Below are 16,448 nucleotides of genomic sequence, written 5' to 3' on the forward strand. Positions count from 1 at the left end.
TTTTTTTTTTTTTTTTTTTTTTTATTTATTTATTTGAGAGAGAGAGAGCACATGAGAGGGGGGAGGGTCAGAGGGAGAAGCAGACTCCCTGCCGAGCAGGGAGCCCGATGCGGGACTCGATCCAGGGACTCCAGGATCATGACCTGAGCCGAAGGCAGTCGCTTAACCAACTGAGCCACCCAGGCGCCCCTACTTTTTGGTATTTTAATCATTTTTTTCAAAAGCTGTTACTGCTGTAAATAATATATTTATGTGCCTATGAGAATGTTTGCTAGTTTATAAAAAAGTGACTATTAAAATTACTTATTCAAGGAAGCCACCAACTGCCTGTCGCGCGTGTTAAAGTTTGTGACAGGTAATCTCGTACCTTTGACAAAGGTAATACACAGGATGCCTAGAATGTGTTTGATGCCGCTAACATCAAGCTGCTCTCAGTGAGCTGTGTGACACTTATCTCAGCTTCTCAATTCTCAATAAAATCTAAAATTCTATTGCACGCACTTCTCCTTAGGTTCCACCTGGCTTCCCTTCTGCCGAAGAAGCCTATAACTTCTTCACTTTCAACTTTGATCCTGAACCAGAGGAATCAGAAGAAAAACCAAAAGCCAAAAACAGAGATGGAATGAACCAAGAGGAGGAGGAAGGAGAGGAAGAAGAGCCTCCTGTGCAAGAACACAAAATGGTATTTAATATTATGATGGTAATGAGGTGAGGGATGATGATGATGTTAATGACCATGATGGTGATGATGATGATGATGATGATGATGACATCTTCACCAGAAGGAAAGTGGCTGAGGACAAACCTGCCACCACCACACACAACAGCTCATCCATCCCTTAGTTGAAAGCAATAGGAATACTATGTTCATGGTACTTTCTGTAGCCTTTGATTTTACCCCACAATTTGGATAGTAAGGACCTTGATTAAATCTATCTATTTCTGGTGGAAAAAGGAAAAAACAGAACAAGGCAGCTTACAGATTTTTCTTGCTAGACTCCACACAATGATTAGTATTCATTTCATATGCAAAATGTTGGCCTCTCCCAGGCAAATGAATCCTTGCTCTCCTTCTTCCCACAACCTCACAGGTGATTAGCTTTTTGTGCCCCATTCCACACCCAAGCTATGACTCAGACTCTAACTGTGCATGGCACATGTGAGACAAAAGAAAACATCCCATTAAAAAAATGGACAAAGGACTTGAATAGACATCTCTCCAAAGAAGATATACAAATGGCCAATAAGTACATGAAATACACTTCATATCACTAATCATTAGGGAACTGCAAATCAAAACCACAATGACATACCATTTTACACAAATTAGAATGGCTATTGTTAAGAAAGAAAAAGAAAAGAAAAGAAAAGAAAAGAAAGAAAGAAAGAAAGAAAGAAAGAAAGAAAGAAAAGAAAGAAAAAGAAAAAAGGGCTGGCAAGGATGTAGAGAACCACAATGAGATACCATTTTACACAAATTAGAATGGCTATTGTTAAGAAAGAAAGAAAAAGAAAGAAAGAAAGAAAGAAAGAAAAAAGAAAAAAAAAGAAAAAAGGGCTGGCAAGGATGTAGAGAAATTAGACCCTTGTGCATTGCTGATGGCAACATAAAATGGTGCAGCTGCTATGAAAACAGTCTGGTCATTCCTCAAAAATTCAAACATGGAATTACTATGTTCTAGCAACTCCATTTCTGGGTATATATGCAAAAGAATAGAAAGCAGGCACTCAAACAGAGACTTGTGCACTCAAACAGAGACTTGTACACTTAACACTGAGAGAAGTGTTCTCAATAGCCAAAAGGTAAAAGCAACCCAAGTATCCATCAGCAGATGAATGGATAAACAAAATATGGTGTATACATACAATGGAAAATTACTCAGCATTAAAAAGGAAAGAAATTCAGGGAGCCTGGCTTCTCAGTCAGTAGAACATGCAACTCTTGATCTCAGAGTTGTGAGTTTGAGCCCCACGTTGGGTACAGAGTTTACTTTAAAAAAAAAAAAAAGATTTGGATATGTCAATTATATCTCAATAAAACTGAAACAATTTTAAATAAATAATTTTTTTAATTTTTAAAAAGGAAAGAAATTCTAATAGATACAGAAAACACATTTGACAAAATTCAATATCTATTCATGATAAAAACTCTTAAATTAGGCATAGAAGGAATGTACCTCAACATAATAAAGACCATCTATGACAAAACCACAGCTAATATACTCAATGATGAAAGGTTGAAAGCTTTTCCTCTAAAATCAGGAGCAAGACAATGGTGCTCACTCTCACCACTCCTATTTCAACATAATACTAGAAGACTTAGCCAGAGCAATCAGGCAAGAAAAAGAAATTAAAAGTATCTGAATTGGAAAAAATAAAATTGTCTCTATTTACAGATGCTTTGATTTTATGTAGAAATAATCCTAGGGACTCAACCAAAAAATTGTTAGATCTAATCAATGAATTCAGTAAAGTTGCAGCATACAAAATTAACATACAAAAGTCAGTAGTGTGGAGTACCTAGGTGTGGCCTAGATGGCTTAGTTGGTTAAGTGTCTGCCTTAGGCTCAGGTCATGATCCCAGGGTCCTGGGATCAAGCCCCACATTGGGCTCCCTGCTCAGCAGGGAGTCTGCTTCTCCTTTTTGCTCTCCCCAGCCCATGCTCTCTCTCTCTCAAATAAATAAGTAAAATCTTTAAAAACAAAACAAAAACAAAAATCAGTAGCATTTCTTTACAATTACAACAAATTTTCTGAGAATGGAATAAAGTAATTGATCCCGTTTACAATAGTATCAAAAACAATAAAATACTTAGGAATAAATTTAAATAAGGAGGTGAAAGACCTGTACTCTGAAAAGTGCTAAGACACTGATGAAAGAAGTCAAAGAAGACACAAATACATGTAAAGTTATCCCATGTTCATGGATCGAAGAATTAATATTATTAAAATGTCAATACTGCCAAAAGCCATCTGTAGATTCCATGCAATCTCTGTAAAGATTTCAATGATACTCTTTACAGAAGTAGAAAAAAAAACACTCCTAAAATTTATGTGGAACCACAAGAGACCCCAAAAGCCAAAGTAATCCTGAGAAGAACAAAGCAGGAGGCATCACACTTTGATTTCAAGCTATACTATAAAGTTGCAGTCATCAAAACAGCATAAAAACAGACAAACAGGCCAGTGGAACAGAATCAAGAGCCCAGAAATAAACCCAAGCACATATGGTCAACTAATATTTGACAAGGGAGCCAAGAATACTCAATGGAGAAAAGACAGTCTCTTCAATAAATGGTGCTGGGATAACTGGATATTCACATGTGAAAGAATGAAAGTGGACCCCTATCTTACACCACTCACAAAAAACTAAATCAAATGGATTAAAGGCTTAAATGTAAGACCTGAAACCATGAAACTCCTGGGGGGGGGTGGTGGCAGGGAACATAGGAAAAAAAGCTCCTTGACATGGGTCCTGGTAATGAGTTTTTGGATATGACACCTAAGCACAAGCAACAAAATCAAAATGTAATTTTTTACCTAGGTTTATGGAAGCTTGGGAGTACTTCAGCTTATTCCATAGTAACTGTTTTACAAATCAATATTCAGCTTGTTCTCACTCTGGAGGTCTCGTGAGGTTACAGACAAGGAGGCCAAGAATGCAATCAGTTGAAAGCTTGATTGGGTGGGGAGGGTTTGCTTCCAAGGTGGCTTACTCTCCTGCCCCGCAGGTGCTGGGTGTTGTCAGGAGACCTCCAAGCTGCTTGAGCACCCTCGTGCCATGACAGCTGATTTCCCCTAAAGCAAAAGATCCAAGAGAAAGCAAAGAGGAAGCCACGGTGCCTTTCCTGACCTTGAGTCAGAAGCTACATACCTGCACTCATATCCTGCTCATTAGGAGCAATTAACTAAGTCCGGCCCCCACAGAAAGGGGGGAGAACCAGGGCCCGCTTTTGGAAGGCAGGGCTCTCAACAAATCTGTAGACTTCTGAAATCATGACATGAGACGTGACATGTCTCCACAAGCCACCTCTCCTCCCTTTTGCATGTTTCTCCCCAGAAGCTCTGTGTTCTTAAAACCGCCCTTTGAAATAAATCATGCCCTACTGTGAAGCCCCTTCCCTGTACTCCATGCCCTTGTCTGCTCAGACCCTTTTTCAGTATTTTTATTTTTATTTTTTTAATTTTATTTTATTATGTTATGTTAATCACCATACATTACATAATTACTTTTTGATGTAGTGTTCCACGATTCATTGTTTTTGTATAACACCCAGTGCTCCATGCAGTACGTGCCCTCCTTAATACCCATCACCGGGCTAACCCATCCCCCCACCTCTAGAACCCTCAGTTTGTTTCTCAGAGTCCGCAGTCTCTTATGGTTCATCTCTCCCTCCGATTTCCACCCCCTTCATTTTTCCCTTCCCTCTACTCAAAGTGGATTTAGTCTTTCTGGCAGAGGTTTTAGATCCTGTGTAGCCCTCCTAGTCTGTCTTCTCCGCAGTTTTTCTCCGTCTGTCTCTGCTCACCACAAAGCCAAAAGGGGGCACAAGCGAGAAAAAAATCACACACTGAAATTAGGGCACTTTTCTCTTTTTTACTTTTTTGAAGTTTTTGGCATTCTGTGTCTTCAAGTTGTCCTGGGAGCTTGGTTACCATGTAGATTTACTTCCCCTTCTCATTGTTTGATTTATTTGGGAGGAAATATGAAGAGGCAGGTAGCGAGGCTACCACCTGGGCAAATCTCCACAGGATGTTAAAGGTTGTTGCTCATAAATGGGCACCAGGCTTTAATTAAAAAAAAAAAAAAAGGAGGAGGAGGAGAAAGAGAAGAAGGAGAAAAGTAAGGAGGAGACAGAGAAGAAGAAGAAAGAAAAGGAGTAAAAGGTCGGAAAATATTCAAACAAAATTAACATGCCGCAGCTAGTATTTGTGATGACAGACCCAGTGCTTGGGATTTTTATGTGCGTCTGTTAATTCTATCCTCACAAAAGCTTAAGAGGTAAGTAAGCTCTGTTAATATCCACATCTTACAGTGGAGAAAACCAAGGATGAGGACGGCAGGTAAGTTCCCCAAAGTCCCGCCAGCAATGTGGGTGGAGCTGGGCTGCATGTGTGGACACTGAGCAGAGTGTGGACGCTGCTTACAGCGTCTTGCCCTGGGGTTGGTGCCGGGGGGAAGGTTAACATACCATGTAACTTCTGAGCCCGAGGACGTGAAGTAAATGTGGAAGAATACACACCCTCAAAGGAGGCCAGAGTTGAGATTTCGACTGCTTTGCCCAGCACATCTCTTCTGACTTCAGCCCATTCTGATTTTGAGATTTTCCGAACATGTCGAAGAGTGAAAAACAAAGAAAACCTGCTTGGGGAACATGAAAGGCTATCGAGTTTTATGCTTTCGTTTAAAAAAAGATAAAAGGAAAAGAGCACTGTCTTGTAAGTTGTCTAGTGAGTTTAATGCCATTGTTTTTCTAAGCAGACTCATAATCGTGGCGTGATTTTTCTTACTGTTTAATGTGATGCAGGATGAGGAAGAGCTGCTTAGTGCTAAGGATGACGAGGATTTTCTACTGGGCTTAGACCACGCAGCTGAGGATTTTGTGGTAGTCAGACCTGCAGATTATGAAAGCGTCCATGTTCGACTGCAGATGGAAAAAGAACTCCTGTTCGTACCCAGTAGGCTGACAGGTACTTGCTCTTTTTGCCTTTCTGCTCAGCTTGGGCATCTTCGTTTTCCTTTATGAGACATATAGCTGGTGTCTGAGGATGTCCAATGTCCATGGCAGATCCCAGTTTCTAATCTGAGTTAGTCATCAAGAAATATCTTCAGATTAGGGGCGCCTGGGTGGCTCAGTTGGTTAAGCGACTGCCTTTGGCTCAGGTCATGATCCTGGAGTCCCGGGATCGAGTCCCGCATCGGGCTCCCTGCTCGGCAGGGAGTCTGCTTCTCCCTCTGACCCTCCCCACTCTCATGTGCTCTCTCTCATTCTCTCTCTCTCAAATAAATAAATAAAATCTTTAAAAAAAAAAAAAAAGAAATATCTTCAGATTAAAAAACAACAAAGAACATGAGAAAGTGCCCATTGAAAAACGCTCACTAATAGAATAGCAAAAGGAACACCTGGATGTTGTGGGGGGTCCCCTCATCAAATTGGCGACAAGTTCTGGGGGCAGAGAACCTGAGAGACTCTGAGATTCAGGCTGTGAGAAGGAAAATCTCTCTGTTTCATCCTCTACTCACTCTCAACCCTGCTAGAACACTTCTGTGACCAGATGTGTGGGGGTTTTTCCCCACACCAACCAATTCTCCAACATAAGCTGGATATCCTACAATTCAGATCTGACACTTATACCTGGAGTCAGCACAGACCCCACAAGTTAAGGGCTCCATCCCACAAGACTACCCTCTATTTAGACAGCAATCACAAGTAGTGGGTCCCCAGGTTATGCATACTTCTATTCGATTTTGCCACAAATTGGGGGTTCCATGACCACCCTCCTCAGGTTCGATAATTTGTTCTAACAGCACATAGTAATCAGAGAAACACTTATATTTAACTGGTTTATCATATAATAAAGGATATGGGGGCGCCTGGGGTTAAGCGTCTGCCTTCAGCTCAGGTCATAATCCCAGGGCCCTGGGATTGAGCCCCATGTTGCTCAGAGGGGAGTTTGCTTCTCCCTCTCCCTCTGCCTGCCATTCCCCCTGCTTGTGTTCTCTCACTCTCTCTTGCTCTCAAATAAATAAATAAAATCTTAAAAAAAAAAAAAAGGATATGAGAGAGCACACAGATGAAGAGATTCGTAGGGCAAAGCATGTGAGAAGGGGTGCGGAGCTTCCATCCCCTCTCCAGGGCCCCCACCCTCCCAGCACTCCATGTGTTCATTGACCAGGAGGCTCTCCAAATCCCTCAGCTAAGATTTTTATGGAGGCTTCTTATGTCAACATGAGCGACCAAGTCATTGCCATTGGTGATTAATGAACTCTCTAGTCCCTCTCTTCTCCTGGAGGTGGGGGTGGAGGACAGCAGTGGCTGAAAGTCCCAACTGTCTACTCACAGGGCTGGTTCCCCTGTCTGCCAGCACCATCCTGAGACTATCGAGGAGCCCCCAGCCGCCAGGCATCTCAGTAGCGTGCAAAAAGATATGATCACTTCAGAGATTCTGAGGGAGGTACAAAGCAGGTTGGCTGAGGTTCCTCAGGGGGCAATGGCCAGGGTATTAAAGCAGATTAACTCCTAGTGACTGCCCCTTGCTTCGTTTCTGCCCTGGGTTTCCCTTTGCTCTTTTTTCCCCTGGAATTTTCTTTCCTCCAGAGAGTGCCTGAAGGACCTCCCCAGTTAGTTAGCTGGTAGTTCACGCTTAAAATGGGAGTCCCCAGGAGAGCCCCGCAGGCTGGGAAGGGGGGCTGCACTCACCTTACGTGGGGGTTGGATTTCTTTTCATTTGTCATGTTCTGAGTTCCAATTAAATGCCAAGCCAAGAATAAATTATTCTTCCTTTTTGATAGATCATTTTGAATCATATATGGTTCAAAGTATTGGGATTTCTTGGACATCTCAGGTTTCCTTTTAAAGTAGGTAGCTGGGAAAGGCACCCAAAGGTTACAGCTTCACCATAACAATGACAGGGAACGCATTCCATACCCTTCCTCCGCCAGGTTCCTTTTTTTTTTTTTTTTAATTTTATTATGTTATGTTAGTCACCATACAATACATCATTGGTTTTTGATGTGGTGATCCACGATCCATTGTTTTCGTATAACACCCAGGGCTCCATGCAGTACGTGCCCTCCTTAATACCCATCACCGGGCTAACCCATCCCCCCACCCCTCTCCCTTCTAACACCCTCAGTTTGTTTCTCAGAGTCCATAGTCTCTCATGCTTCATCTCTCCCTCTGATTCCCCCCCTTTCATTTTTCCCTTCCTTCTCCTAATGTCCTCCATGCTATTCCTTATGTTCCACAAATAAGTGAAACCATATGATAATTGATTTTCTCTGCTTGACTTACTTCACTTAGCATAATCTCCTCCAGTCCCATCCATGTTGATGTAAAAGTTGGGTATTCATCCTTTCTGATGGCTGAGTAATATTCCATTGTATATATGGACCACATCTTCTTTATCCATTCATCTGTTGAAGGGCATCTCGGCTCTTTCCACAGTTTGGCTATTGCGGACGCTGCCAGGTTCCTTTCTAAGCACTTGATGTGTATCAACTCACCTAGCCCCACACCAGGGCTGGACAAGTGTTCTTTCTCATGCCCATTTTACAGATGAAAAAGCAGAAGCCCAGAGAAGTTAGGGAACTAGTCCAGCACCACAAAGCTGGTGACGGGAAGGAGGCAGGTTTCTGACCTGGGAGGCCAGCTGCGAGGCCACACACCACACAATGCGTCCTGATGCTCCTTGGGGGTTTGGAGAAATGCATCGGCCGCAGCCTTGGCCAAGGAGGAGCGCCGTCACCTTGTGTTTGTGCTCAGAGGTCTCACTGTCAGGTCTGTCCCTGGAGCCCCCTGGGCTGGGAGTGGAGGTTAGACCCCAGGGGCTGGCTCAGACTGGGGGCTGAGGTGGGAGGGGAGTGCGTGGAAGAGGCTTCAGGAGCCCCCGCTGCACCCGGCACCTGCTCTGAGTGAGGAATCCAAGCACTGGTCCATCTCCCCACCTCGCTCTGGTCCAGAGGGGAGGCAACCCCTGGCCTAGGAAACAGGAGCTGGGGAGCCACACTGCCCCAGCTCCTCCTCCCCGAGGTATGACCTTGAGCAAGCTCCTCCATTCTCGGTGCCTCGCCTGAAAACGGAGGAAATGAAACAATCCTACACCATCATGACTCTGGGCGTTTCTTCCCTTGAGCACTGAGCAAATAGCCTGAGCGAAGCGCCTGTGTGTTGACCAGCACACAGCAGGGGATCGAGAGTAATAATGTTTCTGTTACCGGTGCTGTTCTTGTCGCTGCTTGGAGAGTGGTTGCCAAAGCAGAGTGTGTTCGCCCCGGGGACGCAGGAAGCAAACCTCAAGTCTTCTATTGGCGCGTATTTTTAATCTCGTCCTTTCCTGATTTAACTGTGCGTGTACAATAGTGTGTCCACAACCAGTAAACACGTAGAGTGAGTGAGTGCTCAAAAACGTTTCCATGAAAACCTTCGAGGACGGCTGGATTAGTGCCTGCTACCTAGCCATGTGAGTGGAGGGGTGGGGAGCAGACCCCCATGTTTGCTCAGGTTGGCCGCATGTTGTCTCCAGACTCCGAGGTCCATTTTTCCAAGAATGCTGGTATTAGTTGTTTTGTGTGGGTGAGTTTGGGAAGCAAAGTGTCCAAATGGCCACACAGGAAAATTAGCAGATTCGGGGATTTGGCAAGGTTTAGAGTGAGATCATTAGAAACAAAAGAGACTCTCCACCTTTCCTTATTAACTCCCAGATTACCTCCAGACACTCACAGTTCCCCTGGCTTCTTCTCTTATTTTCTCCTCTGGCCTGCTCTGCCCAAGCAGGCCCAGGGATCTTTCCAGAACTGAAAATCCGCTCGGTCACTCCCCAGGTAGAGCCTTCAGGGGCCCATCCGCCTGACCAAAGCCCAAGCTGCTGGTGACCTGCAGGGCCCTCCCTCCGCCCTGCCCCTGCTCACCACCCCGCAGTGCCCAGTGTAACCCCACTCCATGCCCTCGGGGGTCCCCCATCCCGGGGTCCTTCCCTCTCGACCTTCACGAGTTGGTGTAAACGCAAGGCCTCCTGAGAAAAGCCTCCCTCCCTGCTCTATCTCTTTTATCCTCTTTTTAACTTTTTAACTTACAAAGCATTACCTCATACTTTACCTCATTTAATTCTCCCAAGAACCCAGTGAGTAGATATCATCATCCTTTTTGTACAGAAGGAAAGTGTTCCAAGCAGTGCCAGGCCCAGCTTCGTTCGGCCAGCGAGCGAGCCGCCCAGCAGGCCCTCTGATGTGAATACCGCCCTCCCCACAGTGGGCCACACTGGTGAGCGAGGTGCGGAGTCCTGTCATGGTTCTACAACGTGATAATGCAGGTGAACACATTCCTCTGGTCCTCGGTTCTGCTTCTGGAAATTAAGATGGGGGCCTTTGCAGCATCCAGGAATACAAATGAAATTTCCAGTGGTTGTTTTGGTTCAGCACATTGCAGTTTGAAATGTGTAGGTTGGCACTAATGTTGCTTGTATTTATTTATGTACTACCTAGTGCCTACGTATAAAAAGCTTCCCGAGAATGTGCAGCCCCGATTTCTGGAAGACGAAGGCCTTTATGCTGGGGCAAGACCTGAGGTGCCCCGTGCCTGTCAGAACATCATGGAGAACAGGCTGCTGACGCAGGAGCCCGTAAGCACGCAGCCCCGTCCCCCGGTAGCCCCTGGGCATCTCTGGGTCAGAGCTGCTGCTTCCTGTCCCGGGCAGTCAGCACACCCGCAGGCTCATTTCCTCCTGTCTACAGACAGTGGTTCAATTTTTTTTTTTTTTTTTTTAATTTGTCTCTCAGTATGTTTGGTGATCTCAAACCACATACCCCCTCCCCTGCTCAAAGGCCATCTTCTGCTGGCTGGGCTTGGGATTCTCCTGCTGAGTCAGATGTTGGGGACTTTTCACAATTCACGGAAATGCTTAACTGTCCACAGATAGAATGTTCTCAGTTGTATTTCTCCTATCGTTTTTTTTCCCTAATTTTTAATGAATAGAAAATACACTTTTTTAAGCACTCTGTAAGCTTTTTGTTATGCTTTTTTTGGAGGGGAGTGAGGACTATAACTTAAATTCATTGTGGGGGCGTTAGTGAAGACTCAGTTGCTAATGGAAATGAGGCTTTGAAAGATCTGTCGGGACAAGGGAAGGCGCATGAGATGTGTGTGTCCAGCCAGAGTTTTCTTGCAGATGTTGTTTATTTTGTAAACCATTTTCTATCCAGTTACAAGAAAATGGTGTTCTTCCCTCTGCTTGATCTGCAGGGAAGAAAGTGGTTTGGAGATGACGGGAAAATCCTAGCACTGCCAAACCCCACCAAGGGGTTTCCTTCGAGACCACCAGTGCTGACACAGGAGCAAGACATTAAGGCAGAACTTGAAACACTGTATAAAAAGGTAAGCCCACCTCCCCATTTTTAATGCATGAAGGTGCTTGGAAGTGCTTTGCTCTTTGAATAGCTTGGGGTACTAAATTCATAACATTCTACTTTGGTTGTTGTTGGTTTTTTTTAAGTTCACTACCTTACACATAAAGAACAAACAGCAGGTGTATTATATAAGAGCGAGTCGGCTATGCTCACCTAATCCTTTCTTAAAGAAGGCCTCGTTCCCAGGTAGGAATGGCTAAGTCAGTGACTTTATTTGCATATCCAAGTTAGCTGGCCTTATTTTTCTTCTTTGTTCTCTGCGTTTTCACAGATGCTGCAAGATTATTTCCCACTCATTGTCTCTTTATTATATAACTGGAGATTTTTCTCTTTTTTCTTAAAGATTTATTTATTTATTTTGAGAGAGAGTACCAGCAGGGGGAGGGGCAGAGAGAAAGGGAGAGAGAGAGAAGTTCAAACAGACTCCCCACTGAGCGTGGAGGCTGAGGGGGCTCGATCCTACAGCCCTGAGATCATGACCTGAGCCAAAATCAAGAGTCGGCTGCCTAACTGACAGAGCCACCCAGGCTCCCCCAACTGGAGGTTTTCTATCCTTGCAAATCCTTTTTTTTTTTAATTTTTTTATTGTTATGTTAATCCCCATACATTACATCATTAGTTTTAGATGTAGTGTTCCATGATTCATTGTTTGTACATAACACCCAGTGCTCCATGCAGAACGTGCCCTCCTCAATACCCATCACCAGGCTAACCCATCCTCCCACTCCCCTCCCCTCTAGAACCCTCAGTTTGTTTTTCAGAGTCCATCGTCTCTCATGGTTTGTCTACCCCTCCGATTTCCCCCCCTTCATTCTTCCCCTCCTGCTACATTCTTCTTTTTTTTTTTCTTAACATATATTGCATTATTTGTTTCAGAGGTACAGATCTGAGATTCAACAGTCTTGCACAATTCACAGCGCTTACCAGAGCACATACCCTCCCCAGTGTCTATTACCCAGTCACCCCATCCCTCCCACCCCACCCCCCACTCCAGCAACCCTCAGTTTGTTTCCTGAGATTAAGAATTCTTCATATCAGTGAGGTCATATGATACATGTCTTTCTCTGTTTGACTTATTTCGCTCAGCATAATACCCTCCAGTTCCATCCACGTCGTTGCAAATGGCAAGATCTCATTCCTTTTGATGGCTGCATAATATTCCATTGTATATATATACCACATCTTCTTTATCCATTCATCTGTCGATGGACATCTTGGCTCTTTCCACAGTTTGGCTATTGTGGACATTGCTGCTATAAACATCGGGGTGCACGTACCCTTTCGGATCCCTACTTTTGTATCTTTGGGGTAAATACCCAGTAGTGCAATTGCTGGATAGTATGGTAGCTCTATTTTCAACTTTTTGAGGAACCTCCATACTGTTTTCCAGAGTGGCCGCACCAGCTTGCATTCCCACCAACAGTGTAGGAGGGTTCCCATTTCTCCGCATCCCCGCCAACATATGTCATTTCCTGACTTGTTAATTTTAGCCATTCTGACTGGTATGAGGTGGTATCTCATTGAGGTTTTGATTTGGATTTCCCAGATGCCAAGCGATGTTGAGCACTTTTTCATGTGTCTGTTGTGTGCCCATTTTCTTAGTTGAAAAATAGGAATAATAATAATCTTCTCTACCTCAGAGGATCATTGTATTCAGATGATGTAACTGTATGCCCTTTTTTAAAATTGTGAATGTCTATGAAATTTGTTGTTACTATAGACAAGTATTAATGAGTGGCTACTTTGTGCAGAAATGTGATCATGGGAGTAGATGATCACAAAACAAGCATCAACCCAAGTCACAGTCCATGAGGGATTTGTCATCTATTTGTTTACATGACAGATACGTGATTTAATTAGTGACCAAGACAGTCATCCCCTTGTGCACATATCCAGTAATACATCAGTCCCCCTTCACCTTCCCTCCGTTTCAGCAGGAAACACTGATATAATGAGGCACTAAATTATGGGTAACAGTGAGAAAACAGAAGAGTAAGTACTATGTTGAGTTGGGTATTAAGGGAGCCAATTAATCTTATCTGTCTGCTTCAGAGGTTGTGAGCTAGTTGAGAAATGCACAGGGGTCAGAGAGGGATGAAGAGATCAGTCGCACACAGGGTAGAACTGGACAGCAGAAGGCCACTGGAACCCAAGACCAGATGGGCTTCCTGCTCCATCTCCCATGAATTCCACTCCTGTCTAGACACAGCCCTGGTGAGTTCACCATGGGGACTGCCGAGGAGAACACACGGGGCCAGTAAGCAGGCTCTCGGGAGAGAGCTAAGAAGGGGCAGCAAAGAACCCGGACCAATGGCTCTCAGGCTCCAGCTGGCTCTCTAGTCATGTTCTTCCTTCTCTCTGGGGAAAGAGCCATGAGTATGGGGCATGGGAAGAGAAGCAGGGTGGTTTCCTCCCAATACCTGTGAGAGGGGAGATCTTCCCATCTTGTGTGCAGAAATGGGGAAGGAGATAAGGAGAATGTCCCCCTCGGAGGGGCTGGTCGTCCAGCATCACAGAGCAAAAGAAGTTAGAGAAGGGAGAAAACCAAAGGGACTGGAGACTCCCAAGGTCATTTCTTAGAGGGTCAGGCTTTGGACATAGCAAAGAGCAAAGGATATGTTAGAGTGCATGGGAAGGCTGCAGAAGGGTTTAAATTAGAGGGAGGGAATATTATTCCCCCTGTGTGTTCCCCCATTACACATTACCTGTTACATTCACTGTGGACTTGTATACCTCAGTCTTTTGGGGGAAATGTGGTTGTGGAACCTTCCAGTGATTCAAAACATAATACATCTCTTTCTAGATTAATATTTTCACAATTTTATTTTTTTACCAACTTTTACCTTTTCCTACATTTATTCAGATCTGTGCAATGTCAAAACCCATGTTTTTTCCACTGTTCCATGTAACAGGCTTGCCTTTAAGAAAAAAATGTTAAATGCATATGGCCTATATTTTTAGTCTTATGTCCAAACATACCTTCCATCTGGGAGGTTTGACACGATGAAGGAGCACAGAAGGAGATGAACGGGCGAGAGGGCTTCACCGATAGTTTATTAATGCATCTCCTCGCTCCCTCCCCCACTAGCCTGAAAGTGACTCAAGGCAAGGATGAGGTTTTCTTCTTCTTTTAACCCTAGCACTGGGCAGGAGGCTGGCACATAGGGACACCTCAATCAAAGTACAAATTGAATGTTATTTAAATGATTCAGCTGAGCTGAATGTCTCTAGAAGAGACTCCCTCCTTATTCCTCTCCTCAGCTGTCTCTCCTGCAGAATAGCGGCTTTCCTGGGCTCTGGCTTAACCCTGGCATCCCAGTGATGGAAAACCAAGTCCGTGTGCTGGATCGGGATTTGGCAATTCCCTGGGCCATTAATGGTGAATTTATGCCTCAGAGCTCTCAGGCTCGAACTAACCCAGCAGGACTGACCAAACCCATCCTCCATCCCCCATTAGTAATTTTCAAAAATGGAATATTCTACTCTTCCTAAATTAAGACCTTTGTGAGAGACAATTAAAAATAGAGAAATATAAAAAGAGCGTCAATATCGCGCAAAGAACAAAGTTAAACCTCAAATGAGAAAGAATGCAATTGAATACCTCTTAAGAAGGAACTATTCCAAAACTTAAAAAAATAAAAATGCCAAGGGGACATTGCACGTCAGACATAAACAATATAAAATGCAGTTCGCTTAATCCTGATGACAAAGTAGGGTTAGGGTTATTGAAAGCAATCCCAACAGCCTCCCTCCTCCCTCCCTTCTTCTTTCCCTCCCTCCCTGCCTTCCTTCATTCCTTCCTTCCTTCCATCTTACCTTCCTTCCCTCCTTCCCTCCTTCTTTTATTTTTATTCTTCCCATCCTTAACTGAAAGTCCGCTATATTCTCAGTTGTCCTAAATTCAGAGAATATAGAGGTAGCAATATTCAAACATGGCCTTAGACTGTACTTAGGTAGGCAGAAATGTCAAGTGTTACCGATTCCGTCAGGGGGAGCCTGGCTGGCTCAGTCGGTAGAGCATGTGACTCTTGATCTCAGGGATTGAGATGAGATTGAGCCCCACGTTGGGCACAGAGTTTACATTTTTTAAAAAAATGAAAGATTCTGTGATTAGAAGTCGGCAAGACATTCCTGAAGGGCATAAGTGTAGAAGCAAAACTGCTTACCATTTTGAGGAATTTACCATGATTCCAACCTCCTCGTCAATTACCACTTGGTAGGATTACCACTTCCCTCTCCACCATTCTCATCAATGTTTCCCAGAGCATTGGTCACCTACTGTGTTCTAAGCACTGCATTCACCAACACTCTTTGGGTTGCAAATGATAAAAACTAAAGCAAACCAGCTTAAGTAAAGAGAGAATTTGGTGGCCCATAAAACTGGGAAGGATCTGGAGATAAATCATAAAAATGAAGGAGGGACTTTGGGAACCAGGACCTCGGGGGCTGTCTCTACCTCTCTTTTCTCTGGTTCTCCTTGAATGTTGACTAGCTTCATTCCCTCCAATTGCAGACAGACCAGAATTCTCCATGTGTTAGGAGATATGACCTTTGATAATCTAAGCTTAACAACTCCAGAGGAAAGGATTCTCTCTTTTCTTCCAAGATTCACATTTATCAATAGCAAGGACAAACTGGTCAGTTGTAAGTAGGACATGTGACCGCCACCTCATGCCCAGAAGATGGGGATGAGAAAGCTTCCAAGAATGAGAAAGCTTCCAGAGAGGACCAGAACAACAGCCACAGAATCTACGGCAGGCTCTGGACTGGATTCAGACTCTGTTCCTATTATTTTCCCAGAGCAAATATAGAGACTTGTATTTTAATCCCACCAATGATTATTCTTTTTCTATACAACTTTTATTTTTTATTTTATTTTTTTTAAAGATTTATTTATTTATTTTAGAGAGAGAGCGTGTGAGCAGGAGGAGGGGCAGAAGGAGAAGGAGAGAGAAGAGAGAGAAGCAGACTCCCTGCTAAGCGCAGAGCCCAACAGGGGGCTCAATCCCAAGATCCCAAGATCATGACCTGAGCCAAAACCAAGTGTGGCTCAACCGACTGAGCCACCCAGGCGCCCTTCTACAGCTTTTAAGTTTCTTTCTCCATTGTCATGCATCTCCACACACACCGAGAACATCAGCAGATAATCCATTTGCATCACCTCTGATAGTCTTGGGTTTTGGTTTTCAATTGAAAATGAAGAATCAAATCAATTTCAAGATTAAAATAATATGTTCTATAAATATCATTTATTCTTAGAAGAAATTATTTCCGCTATTTTCATGGTCGTTCTCAGTATATAGTTAAAGAAAATAAATATATA

General features: G+C 43.8%; 1 protein-coding gene across 4 annotated transcripts in view; it reads left to right on the forward strand.

The window, feature by feature from the left end:
* CC2D2A (coiled-coil and C2 domain containing 2A) overlaps window positions 1-16,448 on the forward strand; it is a 137,486-nt gene that overhangs the window by 37,945 nt on the left and 83,093 nt on the right. For all 4 annotated transcript variants that reach the window (XM_032399981.1, XM_032399987.1, XM_032399996.1 and 1 more), the window contains 4 exons: window positions 512-682; window positions 5,529-5,691; window positions 10,205-10,341; window positions 10,962-11,093. In XM_032399981.1, coding sequence (XP_032255872.1) covers window positions 512-682; window positions 5,529-5,691; window positions 10,205-10,341; window positions 10,962-11,093 — 603 coding nt within the window. The remainder of the gene's footprint in view (window positions 1-511; window positions 683-5,528; window positions 5,692-10,204; window positions 10,342-10,961; window positions 11,094-16,448) is intronic.

This window comes from Phoca vitulina, unplaced genomic scaffold (assembly GCF_004348235.1).
Source record: "Phoca vitulina isolate PV1807 unplaced genomic scaffold, GSC_HSeal_1.0 scaffold3, whole genome shotgun sequence".
Taxonomy (NCBI): Eukaryota; Metazoa; Chordata; class Mammalia; order Carnivora; family Phocidae; genus Phoca; species Phoca vitulina.